Below are 19,982 nucleotides of genomic sequence, written 5' to 3'. Positions count from 1 at the left end.
TATTTTATTGATGAAGCTATGCTGGCGTTCAGGAGAACTGGCACACTGTGAGCTAAAGTAGGGCCCTGAAAGTCAATGAGATGACATTAGCTGCATTATTGCAACAATTAGTGCCTTATGATGATCTATGTTTTTCACATGGGTGGATCTGCGATTTTCTGCTGCAGAAGTCCATTAATTGCTGAATATAAATGGCAGCAAGTCGTTGTGATCTGCCAGATCAGGAGGACCATTTGTTGTTTGTTACAATTTTCATATCAGAAGACAGAATGAAACATGGCTTATCTGTGGGTTTACATTTTATAAAAATCTGCTCTGGGTGAAGTGACCATTCCTTTCTGTGATGTAGAGTCTACAATCACTCTCTGTGCTCTTGTAGCTTACACTGCACCCCAGTACCTCCCGGGATGTGGGAAAGTGGGGAGCAATTGGTTGGATTCCATTTTAACAGCTCTTCTTTCCCAAGTTCAGGACAGCTTACAGTCCTTCTCTCTAGCTCACTATCTTTCAGAAGTTCTTCCATCCCATCTCCACTTTTGGGGCTCTCTCCAGACCTTTTCCCTTTCACACCGCATCATATCCCCAGCTGTCACGAGATTGTTATGGTGCAGGAGTCCAGTCAGCTCATCGTCCCTGCACTGGCTCCACTTCCTAGAGCCAATCTCCTGCGTTTTCTCCATATCTCAGCACTCCATTTCTATCCAACGCCTCTTGACTGCCTCAATTGCACCTGCCTCCACCATATTTCCAGGCAATGCTTTCAAGACAGAAGAACTGGGAGCCTCTCGAACTGGCTCTACCATTGGATACATCGCGGCCTCAACACCACATAGAAACATAGAATCCCTACAGTGTAGAAACAGGCCATTTGGCCCAACAAGTCCACACTGACCCTCCGAAGAGTAACCCATCCAGACCCACCACCTTCCTGACCGCTCTCCATAACACTTCAATCCCCTATTCATTAAAAAACATCATCTCCTCCTTAAGTTTACTCAAATGTCCCAGCTTCTGTTGCACACTGGGAGAGTGAATTCCACACATTCACCGGTCTTTGAGAGTAGTCATTTCTCCTCATCTCATCCTTGTTTCTTTTGCACATCATCCCCCAGGGTCCACATATTCCATGGTCTCCCTTTGTAGATGTTCTCTTAACTTTGCTTTCCCTTCCAAGACTCCCTGGAATGCGAGCCACTACCAACTTCTGTTGCTGCTATTGTGACTTAATTCTCATTGGTTCGAGCACTGCATTATTTGAAGACCTGTACTATGCGGGAGAGAAATTTACAAGAAAATAGCATTTACTGTTTAATGGTACATTAGCCTTTATCTGAAAAGCTCTGAGGTAGGAAGTTGCTGCAGTGTTTAAGGCTCTGGTTAGATCCATCTGAAATACATATTCATTTTTGCCAAAGAGACACTGGCCTTGGCGTTGAAATAGTGCAGATTTGCCAGAATAATATCATGGTTTCATGTTAAATTATGAGAGTGTTTGTATATGCTGTGCTTCTATTTGCGTGAGTGTAGCAGCTTAAGGTGCAATCTATTTGAGGATTTTAAGATAATTAAAGGATTTGGATAGCGTACATAGAGACAAATGATTTCCTCTGCTCTACACAGGGGAGCGTAAAATTAGAGCTGGCTGTATTGAGAATGTTGTCAAAGTTCTATATAACATCCCTACAGTGTGCAAGTAGGCCATCTGTCCCAACAAATCCACACTACCCCTCTAAGGAGCATCTTACCCAGACCACCATTTCCCATGGCTAACCCACCAAGTATGCCTATCTCTGGACACTATTTAGCATGGCTAATCCACCTAATCTGTGCATTTTGGGACTGTGGATGAAACTGGAGCAAACGTGCACAGACACAGGGAGAATATGCAAACTCCACACAGACAGTCGCCCAAGGCTGGAATCAAACCCGGGTCCCTGGTGCTGTGAGGCAGCAGTGCTAACCACTGAGCCACCTTGCCACACCATGATGGACACTACAAAATCTAGACTTTGTTCTCTCAAAGAGACATTGAAGGTGATAGAAGAGATGCAAAATTTCAACACAGATGAATGTTTGTTAGTTACCACTATAAAGAATTACAGAGCCAGGTTGAACAGACACAGTTACATAAAGATCAGTTAACATTGAGCTTTGAAGGGCTGATTGATGTCCCTGATGCATGGAACCTCAAAACAGTTGAAGACGGAACTGAGTCGTTCCCCACACACTTTTATTCTTCAACCAGTAATTTCTCACAACACAAGGAGTCCTTGGCACACAGGAAGATTAATTAGAGGCTACAGTTCTGAGCTGCCTGTGGTATTTGGTTAAAATGTCAGCAAAAGTTCAAAAGTGATACGTTGGAGCCCAATGAGGTAATAAATTCCAACTGATACAAATAACATTACAGGTCAGTGATTAGAAAGAAACCATCACAAGTATATGAAGACAAAACACTGGGATGGTCGCAGAGGCTGAAGCATTAAATAAACCAGAGTCAATAAATCAAATGAAGTTCTCTCCGGGCTCCTTAAATAAAAAAGTTCACCCAGTTTTGAAAGGATTGTTTTGCTCCAATCGCTGTGCCTCATGAGCTTTCTGAATTGAGAGATCTGCAGGGGCGGCCATCTTGTCATCCCTTGATATTGCAATAGCGGCTGCCCTTCCAAAGTCTTACACCAGTCGCAGGCGGTGCTACATAAATGTGGTATGTTCCTTTGGTGGGATGCTGATTGGAAACAACAAGAGGAAACTGTCCCTTGGGTTTGGCAGCTCCTGCTGATTGGTCACGTGTGCCCCGTGCTTGGGTCACCTCACCCCGTCCTCGCCTACACCTCACCGCCGCCTTGCCTTGCGCTCCGTCTGATTGGAAGCCAGGGATTCGAGCTCCCATTCCGGCTGGTGGAAGTGGACGTCATACTGCCTTGCCCACCTGGCGAATGCGTGCTTTTCCGTGATGAACCGGTGATGGCTCCCCTTGCGGCCCATCTCGTGCGAGATGTACATCGTGCACTCATCGATTCCTGACGGCTCATAGTAATGGTACGGCACCGTGCGGTGAGCGGGGTCCCTGAGAAAGAGAACGTCATGTTACTGCCCAGGTTCACACCATCCCCCCACAGAGTGACAGTGATTAGCCTTCAGAAATATTTCAATGGTTATCTCTATGATCTAATGGTTAGAAAGATCCTGAGCCTGTGAAAGACACCAGAAAAATATCTCCTTGCAAACTGTCTTTGTTGTATGTTGTCAATCCATTTCACAGCTGGTGAATCCAGTGAGCCTGTCCTCCAAAGGCTACCATCCTTTGGTTGTCCTGCAACCATAGAGACCTACAAGACAGAATAATGGCCCTTCAGCCCATCAAACCTGTGTCAGTCAACAACAAACACCTAACTATTCTAATCCTATTTTCCCAGCACTTGACCCACAACCCTGTACGTGATGAAGGGCTTTTGCCCGAAATATCAATTTTCCTGTTTCTCGGTTGCTGCCTGACCTGCTGTGCTTTTCCAGCACCACTCTAATCTTGACTCTGATCTCCAGCAACTGCAGTTCTCACTTTCACCACAACCCCGTATGCCTTGGCATTGCAAGTGAACATCTATATACTTTGTCAATGTTATGAGGGTTTCTGCCTCCATCATCCTTACAGGTAGTGAGTCACAGAGTCAACACAGCACAGAAAAAGACCCTTCCGTCCAACTTGTCCATGCTGACCAAGTTTCCCAAACTGAACTAGTATCACTTGACTGTGTTTGGTCTATTTCCCCCTAAACCTTTCCTATCCATGTACCTGTCCAAATGTCTTTTAAATGTTGTAACTATCTACAACTACCACTTCCTCAGGTAGTACATTCCACATACAAACCACCCTCTGTGTGAAAAAGTTGCCCCTCAGGTTCCTTTTAAATCTTTCTCTTCTCATCTTAAACCTATGCCCCCTAGTTCTGAACTCCCCCACCCCAGGGAAAAGACCTTTTCTTTTGGGTGAAAAAGGGTTTTCCTTTTTCTCTGCTCCCCTTAAATCGATACCCCCGGTCATTGATCCCTCCAACGAAGGGAATAGTTCTTTCCTGCCCACCCCATCAATACCTCTCATAATGGTATACATCTCAATCATGTCCCCCTCAGCCACCTCTGCTCCAGGGAAAAGAGCCCCAATCTGTCTAATCTCGCTTCATAAGTAAAACTCTCTAGTCCAGGCGACATCCTGGTAAATCTCTTGCACTCTCTCCACTGCCATGACATCCCTTCTCCAGGACCTTACCCAAATTGTTATCCCTTACTGAGTGTATCCACCACAGCACCTCTCAGTTATACACAAGGGCAATACTGCTGCCAATGTATGTATCCTGCAAACAAATGAAGGACCCCTTCAGATTCTGTAGATTCTTGAATATGGTTTCTCCACCCTGCGCAGTGAATCTCGAATGTCTCCTGTTCTGTGTCACAATTCACAGAAGGGCTAGAGTACAGAAGGAGGTGATGTTCGGTCCAGCATTGTCTGTGCTGGCTCTCTGTAGCAACACAACCAGCCCCGCTCCCCAGTTCTCCCTGTAATCCTGCAATTTATTTTCCTCCATGTGTTTATCCAATTGAAAGCCACGATTGAAACTATCTCCATCAGATTCCCCGGCATCACAGACCTAATCACTCACTGGATTAAACCGCTTTTCCTCATCTACTGTTGCTTCTTTTGCCAAGCATACTGTCCGGGTGCCTGGTACAGCCTGGTACAGCAACTGCTCTGCCCAGGACCATAAGAAACTACAGAAGGTGGTGTGCACAGCCAATACAATTGTGAAAGCCAACCTTCCATCCATGGACATCATTTACACTTCCCTTTGCCATGGAAAGGCTGCCAACATGAAAGACCCCTCCCAACCCAACGATACTCTCTTCTGTCAGGCAGAAGAAACAGAAGCTTGAACACACCAACAGGTTCAAGAACAGCTTCTTCCCTGCTGTTATTAGACTGATGAATGGACTCTCTAACTTCCAATGTTGACCTTGCTTCACGCACCTTCTGTGCAGTGTAACCTGTGTGCCTCACTCTGTCTAAGCACCCTATGATCTGTATGTCCTTGTTTGCTATGATCTACCTGTATTGCTCATAAACAAAGCTTTTCACTGTACTTAGGTACACATGACAATAAATCAAATCATATCAATCACTGTAAATCTGTAAGTTCTTTTGCCAATAGGGTCAGTCTAACTCTCACAATTTTGAATACCTCCATCAAATTGCCACCATATTTCTTAGGAGAGCAGTCTCCAACTTCTCCAATTTATTCACAAACTTGAAATCCCTAGAACCATTCTCGCTAATCTTTTTGCTACCCTTTCTAAAGCCTTCATTTTTTTCAGAAGTATGATGCCAAAATTGGAATGTTAAGCTAATCCAGGAGCGTGAACCGCATGATTAATCCTCTCAGATTTTGTGTGCTAATCTTGCAGAAATTCAAGTGCAGCACAGCTCCAGAGTTCTCTTTTTCCCAAACAAGGGTGTACAGTACAGTACAGTACTTCTGCTGCGGTCTGACCAAAGCTCTGTATAAGCAAGTCATCAAGTCACAGAGACACGGAAACAGACCCTTCAGTCCAACTCGTCCACGTTGACATTGTTGCTAAACCAAACTAGTCCCACCTGCCTGTGCTTGGCCCACATCTCTTCAAAACTTTCTTATTAATGAACTTATCCAAATGTCTTTTACCTGTATCCACCACTTTCTCTGGCAGTTCATTCCACGCTCTGTGTATAAAAACTTGCTGCTTATGTCCTTTTTAAATCTTTCTCCTCTCACCTTAAAGATATGCCTCCTAACCCCCTCACCCTAGGGAAAAGACCCTTGCCATTCACCTTATCTAGATCTCTCATGATTTTATAAACCTCAATAAGGTCACCCCTTAACCTCCAGTGAAAAACATCCCAATCTTTCCAGTCTATTTTTATAACTCAAACCCTCCATTGTTGGTAACATCCTGGTCATTTTTTTTCTGAATCCTCTCCTGTTTAATTATATCCTTCCTATAACAGGACAACCAGAACTGGATACAGTACTCCAGAAGAAGCCTCACTAAAATCCTGTACAACCTCAACATGATGTCCCAACTCCTATACTCAAAGATCTGAGCAATGAATGCAAAAGTGATAACTCTTCCTTGTTCTTATACACTAATCCTCTTGCAATAAATCAAAGATGAAACACTGCAGGGCAGGAATGGAAGCAAGAAATAAAAACTGTTGGAAAATCTCAGGAAGTACCTGTGTAGTTTTGGTCTCCTTACTTAAAGACAGATATAATCATCATAGATGGCGGGCAGGGAACGTTCAACAGATTGATTCTTGGGATGTCAGGTTTGTCAGATTGGGTTGAGTGAGCCACCCCACAGAAGAGATTCCTAGATTTAGGATTCATCCCATTGAACAGATTCCTGAATGTAGGGACCACCCCACAGAACAGATCCTTGGACATAGGGATCACCCGATAAACCAATTCCTGAGATAATACAATCCCATTTATGGATAGAAGATTCAGAGAAAAGCATCATCTGTGCGGTGCTGCCTCTCAGTCAATTTCTGATCCATCATGGCCATTTTGAGTAATTTAACCTCAAGGTCCAATGGAAGAGTCAGAAGGAAGGAGAAGGAAGGCAACACGGGGATTCTGTTGGGGAAGCCCATTGGCTAGAAGTGGCACAAAATGGCTGCCTGCAGCTTTTCAGTTGGCATAAGAATGGCGGAGGAGGTTTTTAGCTGCAGTACCAGAATTAGCTTTGCTGAATTCAGAATTCAAGTGAGGTTGTAAGTTAGGACAATAGCTCTGAGAATACGATAGACCCAAGATAACAGGGTCCAGGCAGAACAAAGAATCTTACGAATGAAGACACAGCGAGCTCTGTACAAAAATCTGTAAGAGGCAGTCCGAAAAGAGATGTCTGGGCCTGAAGTTTGTAGTTTAGCATGAACTAAAGGAATCCCACAGTAACAGAGACAAATAAGATAAATGGAGAACAAGGTTACATTTTGTAAAACCTTAGGTGTTCAGACAAGCTTGCTGAGCAGTGAAAGTGATTGAGCTTCAGTCTTATTAATGGAATTTGAACTGATATTATCTGATTAAGTAAAAGAGTTAGTGTAGAAATATTTACGGTAGGGTCAGTAAGTTTCATCTTTGAAGCAACCTTCTGTTTAAAATGCACTTACATTAAGCATGTGGATAGAAGGAGCAGCTGCAAGATAGAGGGACAATGTTTACCTGATCAGGTGGGGACAGAAACTGCTCACAATTTGGTGGCTAAACAAGTCTAACATTAGGTGTAACCATATAACTTTATATATAACTAATCTCATATTACAACTGATACTATGAATTTTATAGAAATTAGTAGGAGTTAGCATATTTTTTAACCTATAATTAGGATAGCAGGAAATATAAGGTGAATAACAGAAATTGATAAGGATAGCAAGGAATAAAATGAATAACAGAATTTGAACTGTCCTTAGAGATAAGCAAGAATGGCAAATGTCTGAGGAAGACTATAACCGTAAGTTAATGGGGTACATTGTAAGATCCCAAGGCCTGATGACAACAATGTCTGATAAACATCATGAGATCATGGGGAACCGAGGGCTGTCCATAGTGATGTCCATCATTGTTTAGCTATTTCGCAAGATTGGATGTATAGATTCAGGGAGTGGAACAATAACATCAATATTGCATGTAATTATTGTTATGTGAAATGTATAAAAATACTGGATTCAGATGGGGAAGCCAGAGTATCACTGACCTCTCCTCCAATCTGAGCTGTAATTCAGAGGACAGCGAGGCTTCATGAGAAAGCCAGATCTGGAGCAGTCTCTGTTCTCTCCCACACACATGGTCAAAGAGCTCTGAATAAAGGTGGTTTGTACTGCTGAACCCAGAACCAGAGACTTCTGTTTGCCATCAATTCTAATTCTGTTTCCCCACAGTATGCCCCCACTGTCAGAAAATATATGGACCTGAAACTGGCTTGTCAGTTATGCATCCTGTCAGCCATCATCCTTAATTCTGAGGGACCAACACCAGTGACAGATAGCCTTATGAAATCAGAGGAGGTGATGGCCTAGAGGTATTATCACTGGGTTATTAATCCAGAGGCCCAGATAATGTTCTAGGGATGTATGTTCAGACCCTACTACGGCATATGGTAGAAATTGAATCTGATCAAAAAAAAAGTCTGGAATTAAGAGTCTACTGATGAGCATGAACCCATTGTCATTTGTTAGGAAAAACCCACCTGGTTCACTAATGCCTTTTAGTGAAGGAGACTGCCACCCTTAACCAGTTTGGCCTACAAGTGACTCCAGACCCACAGCAATGTGGTTGACTCTTAACTGCCCTCTGGGCAATAAATGCTGGCCTGGCCTGTGATGCCCTCATTGCATGAACAAATGAAAAAGAAATGAATCGTTCATAAGTGGGTTAAAGCTATACTTCTGATTAAGTCCCAGATTAACTTCTGCATAAATATAAACTGTGCAGCATGGGGGCTCTTGTGCTGCAGTAGTAGTGTCAGTCTCCCTGAGCCAGGAGGCCTGAGTTCAAGTCCTGCCTGTTCCAGAGTTGTGTAATAACATCTCTGAACAGGTTGTTTAGGGGAAAAAATCTCTACCTTCAACATCAATTGTTGGGGGCTGTTGCAGTACAACATTAGTCTCCCTGTACCTCTGAGACAGGAGGCCTGGGTTCATGTCCTGCTTGCTCCAGAGCTGTGTAAGAACATCCCTGAAAAATATCTCTAAACAGTCTTGTCATGAATAAGTGCATTTCTGTAAATTCCTGCTCAGAGGAGAAACATGACCATTATTCAATGAAACAGTTATGCCCTTGGTAGAAACGATGACAAATTTTTCCCTGCTTTGTTCTGATAAAGAGCTTATCCACGATTTACAAAGAAAAATCCTGCAAGGTTCCTAATGACAGGGTAAAACCTGAAGCAGAGGATTAATGTGGAAGCTGTCACAACAGGAAGGCATTATGACTTGTCCTCATTTCTTTTGACAATTAAGGACGAAACCTGCCAATTAGAGCCCACATACACCGGAACCCCTGTGTAAAACCTTCCTGCTTGTCAATCGAGCTGTGGAAAGCATTAATAAAATATGGTAAGTGTTGAGAATTGTACTGGAGACGGATTTCATTTTGGATTGTGCTGCTGATGTTTCTGTAGTTTATCTGTGGTTAATGACGGACATTCAGGAAGATATTATTTTGTGAAGTCAGGCTTTATTTCAGTGTAAAGTGTCTGATTATACCTTCTAATCTCAGTACTGTACATATCTTTAGCAGACCTGGCTCAGTGGGCATTGAGGATTGTGGGTTCTGAGATGCGAGCACATAGTCCAAATTGCTAGTTCAGTGCAGTGTCAAACAAGGTTGGCATTGCCCAAGTGCCAACTCTTTATCGCAGAAGGATGTGAGCACAAGTGCAGTGAACTCTTCCTCCAATTATACAGCAGTTTGGTTAAAGCACACCTGGAGTGCTTTGTGCAGTTTTGGTCTCCTTACCTTAAGTGAATACAAAGAGATCTCATGACAATAATAAAGGCAGTGGAGCAAGTCCCTCCGGTATTCCTGTCCCGGTATATTCCTCATTACTAAAACATGGCAAATGGAATTTAGTTTGGACAAATGTGAGGTATTGTGTTTTGGTACAACCAACAGGGGCAAGACTTATACAATCAACAGTAGGGCCTTGGGCAGTGTTGAAGAACAGGGAGACCTAGGGGCTCAGGTACATAACTCTTTGAAATTTAGGGCACGTATAGACAAGGTGGTCGAGAAGGTGTTTAGGAGGCTTGCGTTCATTGCTCAAAACTTTGAGTATAGCAGTTAGAACATGACGGTGAGATTGTACAGGACATTGGTGAGACCTCTTCAGCAGAACTTAATGCCGTCTGATCACAGAAAGATATTATTAAGCTGGAGAGGGTTCAGAAGAGATTTACCAGGATGTTGCCGGGTATGGAAGTTGAGTTATAAAGAAAGGCTGGATAGAACATAGAACATTACAGCACAGTACAGGCCCTTCGACCCTTGATGTTACACCAACCTGTGAAACCAATCTGAAATCCATCTAACCTAGACTATTCCATTATCATCCATATGTTTATCTAATAACCATTTAAATACCCTTAAAGTTGCTGAGTCTATTATTGTTGCAGGCAGTGCATTCCATGTCCTCACTACTCTCTGAGTAAAGAACCTACCTCTGACATCTGTCCTATATTTATCACTCTTCAACTTAAAGCTATGTCCTGTTATGTTAGCCATCACCATCCAAGGAAAAATGTTCTCCCTCTCCACCCTATCTAACCCTCTGATTATCTTATATGTCTCTATTAAGTCACCTCTCAACTTACTTTTCTCTGACAAAAACAGCCTCAAGGCCCTCAGCCTTTCCTCATAAGACCTTCCCTCCATACCAGGCACTATCCTGCTAAATCTCCTCTGCACCCTTTACAATGCTTTCACATACTTCCTATAATGCAGTGACCAGAACTGTACGCGATACTCCAAGTGCGGCTGCACCAGAATTTTATACAGCTGCAACATGACCTCATTGCTTCGAAACTCAATCCCTGTACCAATAAAAGCTAACACTCTGTATGCCTTCTTAACAACCCTATCAACCCGGGTGGCAACTTTCAGAGAACTATGTACCTGGACACAGACATCTCTCTGTTCATCCACATTGCCAAGAATCTTAGCATGAACCCAGCACTCTGTATTTCTGTTACTCTTTCCAAAGTGAATCACCTCACACTTTTCCACATTAAACTCCATTTGCCAACTCTCAGCCCAGCACTGAAGCTTATGCATGCCCCTCTGTAACCTGCAACATCCTTCGGCACTGTCCACGCTCCACCGACCTTAGTGTCATCTGCAAATTTACTGACCTGTCCTTCTATACCCTCATCCAGGTCTTTTATAAAAATGGCAAATGGCATGGCCCTAAAATAGGTAGTACTAGTAACAAGTCCAGGATGAAGATTTCCCATCAACCACCACCCTCTGTCTTCTTTCAGCTAGCCAATTTCTGATCCAAACCACTAAATCACTCTCAATCCCATGCCTCCGTATTTTGTGCAATAGCCTACTGTGAGGAACCTTATCAAACGCCTTACTGAAATCTGTGTGCACCACATCAACTGGTTTACTCTCATCTACCTGTTTGGTCACCTTCTCAAAGAACTCAATAAGGTTTCTGAGGGATGACCTACCCTTCACAAAACCATGCCGACTATCCCTAATTAAATTATTCCTTTCTAGATTATTATAAATCCTATCTCTTATAATCCTTTCCAACACTTTAACCACAATTGAAGTAAGGCTACTAGTCTATAATTACCAGGGTTGTCTCTACTCCCCTTCTTGAACAGGGGCACAACATTTGGTCTCCTCCAGTCTTCTGGCTCTATTCCTGTAGACAATGACGACATAAAGATCAAAGTCAAAGGGTCTGCAATCACCTCCCTGGTTTCCCAGAGAACCCAAGGATTAATCCCATCCGGCCCAGGGGACTTATCTATTTTTACACTTTCCAGAATTACTAACACCTCCTCCTTATGCACCTCAATCCTGTCTAGTCTAATAGCCTGTATCACAGTATTGTCCTCGACAACACTGCCTTTTTCCAGTGTGAATACAAATGAAAAATATTCATTTAACACCTCTTATACCTCCTTGGACTCCACACACCCACTTCCCACTACTGTTCTTTAGATTAGATTAGATTACTTACAGATTACTTACTTGACTGACCCTAATCTTACTCTAGTCATTCCTGACATACCGAGAGAAAGCTTTAGGGTTTTCCATGATCCTGTCTGCCAAAGGCTTCTCATGTCCGCTCCTGGCTGTTCTTAGCTGTCTCTTTAGGTCCTTCCTGGCTAACTTGTAACACTCAAGCCCCCTAACTAAGCCTTCACGTCTCATCCTCACATAGAACATAGAACATAGAACATAGAACAATACAGCGCAGTACAGGCCCTTCGGCCCTCGATGTTGCGCCGATCAAAGCCCACCTAACCTACACTAACCCACTATCCTCCATATACCTATCCAATGCCCGCTTAAATACCCATAAAGAGGGAGAGTCCACTACTGCTACTGGCAGGGCATTCCATGATCTTACGACTCGCTGAGTGAAGAACCTACCCCTAACATCAGTCCTATATCTACCCCCCCTTAATTTAAAGCTATGCCCCCTTGTAATAGCTGACTCCATACGCGGAAAAAGGTTCTCACTGTCAACCCTATCTAACCCCCTAATCATCTTGTACACCTCTATCAAATCACCCCTAAACCTTCTTTTCTCCAAAGAAAACAACCCCAAGTGCCTCAGCCTTTCCTCATAGGATCTTCCTACCATGCCAGGCAACATCCTGGTAAACTTCCTCTGCACCCGTTCCAGTGCCTCCACATCCTTCCTATAGTATGGCGACCAAAACTGCACACAATATTCCAGAAGCGGCCGCACCAGAGTCTTATACAACTGCAGCATGACCTCAGGACTCCGGAACTCAATTCCTCTACCAATAAAAGCCAGTACGCCATATGCCTTCTTCACTGCACTATTTACCTGGGTGGCAACTTTCAGAGATCTGTGTACATGGACACCAAGATCCCTCTGCTCTTCCACACTACCAAGTAGTCTACCATTAGCCCAGTAATCCATCTTTTTATTACTCTTACCAAAGTGAATCACTTCACACTTAGCTACATTGAACTCCATTTGCCACCTTTCTGCCCAGCTCTGCAGCTTCTCTATATCTCGCTGTAACCTGCCATATCCTTCCTCACTGTCTACAACTCCTCCGACTTTCGTATCATGAGCCTCCTTCTTTCTCTTGACAAGAAATTCAACTTCTTTAGTAAACCATGGTTCCCTCATTCAACCACTTCCTCCCTGCCTGACCGGTACATACTTATCAAGAACCACAGTAACTGTTCCTTGAACAAGCTCCACATTTCAAATTGTGGCCATCCCCTGCAGTTTCCTTGCCCATCCTATGCATCCTAAATCTTGCCTAACCGCATCATAGTTGCTTATCCCCCAGCTATAACTCCTGCCCTGCGATACAAAAGACAATAGACAATAGGTGCAGGAGTAGGCCACTCTACCCTTCGAGCCTGCACCACCATTCATTATAATCATGGCTGATCATCCGTAATCAGTATCCTGTTCCTGCCTTATCTCCATAACCCTTGATTTCACTATCCTTGAGAGCTCTATCCAACTCTTTCTTAAACAAATCCAGAGACTGGGCCTCCACTGCCTTCTGGGGCAGAGCATTCCACATACCCACCACTCTCTGGGTGCCTATCCCTTTCCATTGCTGAAGTAAATGTAACCGAATTGTGGTCACTATCATCAAAGTGCTCACCTATCTCCAAATCTAACACCTGGCCTGGTTCATTACCCAGTACCAATTCCAATGTGGCCCCAGCTCTTGTTGGCCTGTCTACATACTATGTCAGGAAAACCTCCTGCACACATTGGACAAAAACTGACCCGTTTCCAATCAATATTTAGAAAGTTAAAGTCCCCCCATAACAACAACCCTGTTACTTTGGCTCCTATCCAGAATCATCTTTGCTATCCTTTCCTCTGTATCTCTGGAACTTTTCAGAGGCCCATAGAAAATACCCAACAGGGTGACCTCTCTTTTCCTGTTTCTAACCTCAGCTCACATTACTTCAGTAGATGAGTCCTCATCAAATGTCCTTTCTGCCACCGTAATACTGTCCTTGACTAACAATGCCACACCTCCCCCTCTTATCATCTTCCCTATTCTTACTGAAACATCTAAACCCCAGAGTCTGTAACAACCATTCCTGTCCCTGCTCTGTCCCTGTCTCTGAATAGCCACAACATCAAAGTCCCAGGTACCAACCCATGCTGCAAGTTCACCCACCTTATTCCGGATGTTCCTGGCGTTGAAGTAGACACACTTCATACTACTTTCCTGCCTGCTGGTACACTCTTGTTACCTTGAAACCTCATTTCTGACTTCACTACACTGCAGCTACAATTCAGGTTCCCATCCCCCTGTTGAATTAGTTTATATCCTTTTGAAGAGCATTAGCAACTTTCCCCCCCAGGATATTGGTACCCCTCTGGTTCAGGTGTGGACTATCCCATTTCTAGAGGTCCCATCTACCCCAGAATGAGCCCCAATTATCCAGAAATCCAAAACCCTCCCTCCTGCACCACCCCTGCAACAACGTATTCGGCTGCTTTCTCTCCCTATTCCTCACCTTGCTAGCACGTGGCACGGGCAACAAACCCAGAGATAACAACTCTGTTTGTTCTAGCTCTAAACCTCCACCCTAGCTCCCTGAACTTCTGCCACCTTCTATCTGTCCCCCTAATTATTGAGTCTCCAGTGACTAATGCTCTGCTCTTCTACCCCCTTCCCTTCTGAGCAACAAGGAAGACTCTGTGCCAGAGACCTGTACTCCATGGCTAATCGTTGGTAAGTCATCCCCTCCAACAGTATCCAAAACGGTATACTTGTTATTGAGGGGAACAGCCACAGGGGATCCTGTACTCCCTACTGGTTCCCTTTCCACCCCCTGACTAGATTAGATTAGATTAGATTACTTACAGTGTGGAAACAGGCCCTTCGGCCCAACAAGTCCACACCGCCCCGCCGAAGCGTAACCCACCCATACCCCTACATCTACATTTACCCCTTACCTAACACTATGGGCAATTTAGCATGGCCAATTAACCTGGCCTGCACATCTTTGGACTGTGGGAGGAAACCGGAGCACCCGGAGGAAACCCACGCAGACACGGGGAGAACGTGCAAACTCCACACAGTCACTCGCCTGAGGCGGGAATTGAACCCGGGTCTCAGGCGCTGTGAGGCAGCAGTGCTAACCACTGTGCCACCGTGCCGCCCACTGTGCCACCGTGCTGCCCACCGTGCCGCAGACTGTAACCCATCTGCCTTTTTCTTGCACCTGAGGTGTGACTACCTCCCTGTAACTCCTCTCAATAACCCCCTCCACCTCCCAAATGATCCAAAGTTCACCCAGCTCCAGCTCCAGTTCCCTAACATGGTTTTTGAGGAGCTGGAGTTGGGTGCACTTCCCGCAGAGGAAGTCAGCAGGAATACTAGTGGTGACCTTCACCTCCCACGTTCTGCAGGAGGAACATTCAACTGCCCTAACCACATTCCCACTGTTCTAAATTGCTAAGGAGACTTTGAATGTAGGTTTGGTCACTGAGCTTGGAGGTTCATTTCCAAACATTTCATTACCCCATACGAGGTAACATTCCTGAAGAAGGGCTTATGCCCGAAACGTCGATTCTCCTGCTCCTTGGATGCTGCCTGACCTGCTGCGCTTTCCCAGCAACACATTTTTAAGCTCTGATCTCCAGCATCTGCAGACCTCACTTTCTCTTAACATCTCAGTGGGCAATGGTGAAAATTCTTGCTTTCTATTTATATGTTTGGGTTCCTTTGGGTTGGTGATGTCATTTCCTGTGGTGAAGTCATTTCCTGCTCCTTTTCTCAGGGGGTGGTAAATGGGGTCTAACTCGATGTGTTTGTTTATCAACAAAACCTACATCCAAAACATCAACCTGAGCTACAAATCTTCTCAAAACTTGCTAAAGAGACTATTAGAGAGAAAACAGCAGCCCTCTGGTTCCTCTCTCCTGCTGTAAAATGGAGGCTGGGACCTTTTTCACTGGAGTACAGGAGGTTAAGAGGTGACCTTATGCAGGTTTATACAATTGTGAGGGGCATAGATAGGATTAATGAGAGGTGTCTTTTCCTTAGGATAGGGGATTTCAAGAGTGGAGGGCATATTTTTAAGATGGGAGGAAAGAGACTTTAAAAGACACGAGGGGCAAATTTTTACACAGACGGTAGTTTGTGAGTGGAATAAACTTCCTGAGGAAGTTACAATGTTTAAAAGATATTTAGATAAGTACATGAATAAGAAATATTTGGAGGGATAAGGGTGAAGCGCAGGCAGGTGGGAGTAGTTTAGTCTGGGATAATGTTCGGTATGGGCTGGTTGGACCGAAGGCTCTGTTTCTGTGCTGTATGACTCTGACTCTCTGGATCACATTTTTATTTGTGTGACCTTGCTGTGTGCAAATTGACTGTTGTGTTTCTTAAAATCTGACAGTCGCAGCTTTTTAGAAGTTTCTCAATTAGTCGCAACAATGCAATTTATGCTCGTATTCTGTTGGATGCAATCACGGGTGAATGCAAGCTCAAATGATTTCCCAACAGTTTAGTAGCTTAGATGAGTCATGGTGTGTATTGTACCCAGATTAGAACAACTCCCCAAGACTACTTCAACATCCACTATATAGAAGAGCAAGGGCAGCAAGGGTTTGAGGTCTCCATCAATTTGAAGCCCCCCTCCAAATCATATCAACATTCCCGGTTTAACACTGGGTGAAAATACTGCAATATTAGGAATAGGAGGAGACCATTCAGCCGATTGAACACTCCAATGTGTTTTACCTAAACTCCACTCCACTGCACCCCCGCCCACCACCACCACCCCCACAACATTTTATGCCCTTGATCATCAGAAATCCATTAACCTCTGCCTCAAATGTGTTTGGCTTCTCCCGCTCTCTGGGGAACAGAATTCCAAAGATTCTGAGTAAAACAATTTCTCCTCAACTCGCTGCCTATCAAGTACCTTGTACATTTCAATGAGATCAGCTCTCATTATCCAAAACTTCAGAGAAGCTTTGCCCAATTCCTTTTCATTGGTCAGTCCTGACATCCTGGGAACAAAACTAGTGAGTGTCTGTTGCATTTCCTCTCTGACAATAATACCTTTCCTGTGATACGGAGACCAAAACTGCAGTAAGCCCTCCAGGTGTGTTCTAACCAAACTCCTGTGTAATTGGAGCAAGGGTTCACTGCTCCTATACCAACATTCTTTTACGATAAAGGCTAACATAGAATCACTGCAGTGTGGAAGCAGGCCATTCAGCCCATCGAGTCTGCATTGACCCATCAAACAGCTTCTCATCCAGACCCACCCCATCCTATAATCCTGCATTTCCCATGGTTAATCCACCTAACCTGCACATCTTTGGACTGTGGGAGGGAACCAGAGCACCCAGAGGAAACCCACACAGACACGGGGAGAACACGCAAGCTCCACTTAAAGAGTTGCCTGAGGATGGAATCAAACCTGGGTCCCTGGCACTGTGAGGCAAAAGTGCTACCCACTGAGCTACTGTGCCACCCAAGCTAACATTCTGTTCAGATTTCTAATAGCTTGCTACCCCTGCATGTTCACCTTCAGTGATCCATTGACAAGGACACCTTTGTAGATCAACACCTCCAACCTCACGCACATAAGGCATACTCTGCAAATCGGTTCTTACTACTAAAGTGGATGATTTTCGATTTTTATGCATTATTTCCAAAACCCGCAGGATCCACTCCTTAATGTCCCAGAGGGCGTACCAACTCCTTGTGGTTCACCATTGCCTTCTCAAGCGCAATTAGGAATTGGTAATAAAGCTGGCTTTGCCAAAAACTCTCAAATTCTTTGGATTTAAGAAAAAATAGCAGACCAGAAGGCTGTTGTATTGATTTATAGTCTATTCTAGAGTAGCTGAGGCCCTGATATCCATAATTGTCTCAGTCTCCATCTTGAATGATGGAGTCACTTCGGTACAATATTGATTGACATTTGTTGAAAGGACCATGCACAGATTGAGGAACTAAAAGATTATGGTTAAGGAGAGAGTCATAAACATCCACAGCACAGAAAAAGAACCTTTGGCCCATCATGTCCGTAGCAGTCAAAAATAACCACCTAATGATTCCAATCCTATTTTCCAGCACTTGGCCAAACGTTTTGGCAGCATAAGTGCACATCTAAATATTTCTTAAATGTACCAAGGGTTTCTGTCTCTACTGTCTTCGAAGGCAGGGAATTCCCGATTCTCACCACCCTCTAGATGAAAAAAATGTTTCCTCACATTTCCTCTAAACCTTATGCCCTATCCTTAAACCTATTCCTGTGGTCACTAAACCCTCCATTAGGGAGAATGTTCCCTTCCTGTCTACCCTATCTGTGCTCAGGATCAGGCTATGTTGTGTATTCATCAGATTGTTGTACATTTTATAAAGGAGCACCTTTTTTTTCTACAGTTTTGTAATATCCCTGCCATCACTGACTACCTGCACTCTTGCTTTCAGCTTCTGGGGTGTCCATTTATTTTGCTCTGAGTCAATGCCCAGTCTTCACCAATCAAGCATAGCTCAGGTACCACACTCACCTTATTGAATATAGGATAATTAAATCAATGAAGACTACAGGCTACCAGGAAGCAGGAAGTCAACAAAAAGGCCTCATGCTATGAAGCCAGTGACAGTCAGCACCTACCTGCAGTGGTTCGGTGGGACCATACCATACACCTCAATTCTATCGCAAAGTTCCAGGGCGATGATCATGGTGAACCAGCCAGTACTCAGCCAGGAATTGGAGGCTTTCCTAGAAAAGAAACATCTTGGATGACCACGCGTTCCAAAGCAGACAACAGACCGGAAAAAGCTATGACAGAAACCAAAGGAGCCACTGTACAGAGTTGGGGAATCTGCCAGACTCAGGTTTGGGTCTTGGAAATCAAACAGTGTTAAATATGGTTTAGGGAATAGCACTGCTCCCCTGTACCCTCCCATTCACAAGGCTTTGGGATTAAATCCCATTTCAAAGACTGGAACACTAGTTTCTCCTGACTCTCCTGTACAATACTGAGGGATTACAGCTGTGTCACAAATACTCCCTTTCAGGTGAGACATTAAACCCATGGCTCCATCTGTCCTAGTAGTTTGACACAAAAATGTGATGATGTTATTTAGACAGGAGCAGGGGGAGTCCTGCCTGCTGCATGTGCTATATTTAAACAGATAGACTAGGGGCACCGTGTCTCCAAGATGGCGGAGTTGTAGTGTGGCATGCAGGCTCCTGCTCGGGGCTCGTCTACTCTTACCTTTCATCTTTAACTTTTGCTTTTCTCTTCTTTCGCCGCTTGTTTTTTTCCTTAGTTTAATCTATTTAGTTTATGTGAGGCACGGGTTTGTGGCAGCACGGAGGAGATCGAGGCAGTCGGGGAAGAAAGGGGTCCCTGACATCAACTTGGCAGTCATCCCAAGTGGCCATGAGAGTGGGAACAGGAAGCCTAGGGTGGCCGGGAGTGAGAGCTGGAGCAGGCAGTGCGACATGGCAATGGCAGTGGCAGCAGGAACAGGCTGCAAGGTGGTGAGAGCAAGCAGCACGGGGTGGTGGCAGGGGCAAGGTGGAGCCTGAAGTGGGGGCCGTTGAGCTCTTGTGAGGAATATGAGTCCAGCGTGGCCAGGCGATTATGGAATGTGACGTTGAACTGTTAACTGTGTTTCTTCGGTTTTCTACTTTTTTTGTAAGAAGCACTGTAATGTTCAACTTTTTAGCTTTGTATTCTTTACTTTTCTGATTCTATACCCAGGTATGTTTGTACCTCAGAAGGCATTGTATGTGGGACTTGTAAAGTTTTTACTGTACTCATGTGACAATAAAGTTAATTCAATTCACTATCCAATACGCTGCTGCTTGTGGGACCTTGCGGTGTGCAAACTGACTGCCACATTTATTGTTGTTGATTTATCGTTGTCACATGGATCGAAGTGCAGTGAAAAGTTTTGCGAGCAGTACAGGCAGATCATAGCATACAAGGACATATAGATCACAGGGTGATTGAGCAGACAGAGACAGAACGATTGTAAGAAATATGAGAATAAGATCTGCTGTAGAGAGCTCGCAAAATGAATCACCCTGTGTTGATGCGATCTTGAATCCACTGTCTAAATTGTAACAGTAACTACATAGGGGACATAACTTTGAATTGACATAGGACAGATGTCAGAGGTAGTTTCTTTACTCAGAGAGTAG

General features: G+C 44.2%; 1 protein-coding gene across 4 annotated transcripts in view; it reads right to left on the bottom strand.

Moving 5' to 3' along the window:
- Positions 1-2,212: 2,212 nt before the first annotated feature.
- The window catches only part of st6galnac5a (ST6 (alpha-N-acetyl-neuraminyl-2,3-beta-galactosyl-1,3)-N-acetylgalactosaminide alpha-2,6-sialyltransferase 5a), a 74,626-nt gene continuing 56,856 nt past the window's right edge, over positions 2,213-19,982 (bottom strand). For 3 of the 4 annotated variants that reach the window (XM_072574759.1, XM_072574758.1, XM_072574761.1), the window contains 2 exons: positions 18,441-18,548; positions 2,213-3,070 (listed from right to left, as the gene is read on the bottom strand). In XM_072574759.1, the coding sequence (XP_072430860.1) occupies positions 2,836-3,070; positions 18,441-18,548 (343 nt within the window). In that variant the 3' untranslated portion in view covers positions 2,213-2,835. Of the gene's footprint in view, positions 3,071-11,400; positions 11,473-18,440; positions 18,549-19,982 lie in introns of all 4 variants that reach the window. The other variant, XM_072574760.1, reaches the window with a different exon arrangement.

The sequence above is a fragment of the Chiloscyllium punctatum genome, chromosome 7 (genome assembly GCF_047496795.1).
Source record: "Chiloscyllium punctatum isolate Juve2018m chromosome 7, sChiPun1.3, whole genome shotgun sequence".
Lineage (NCBI taxonomy): Eukaryota > Metazoa > Chordata > Chondrichthyes > Orectolobiformes > Hemiscylliidae > Chiloscyllium > Chiloscyllium punctatum.
This window is presented reverse-complemented; position numbering and strand designations above follow the sequence as displayed.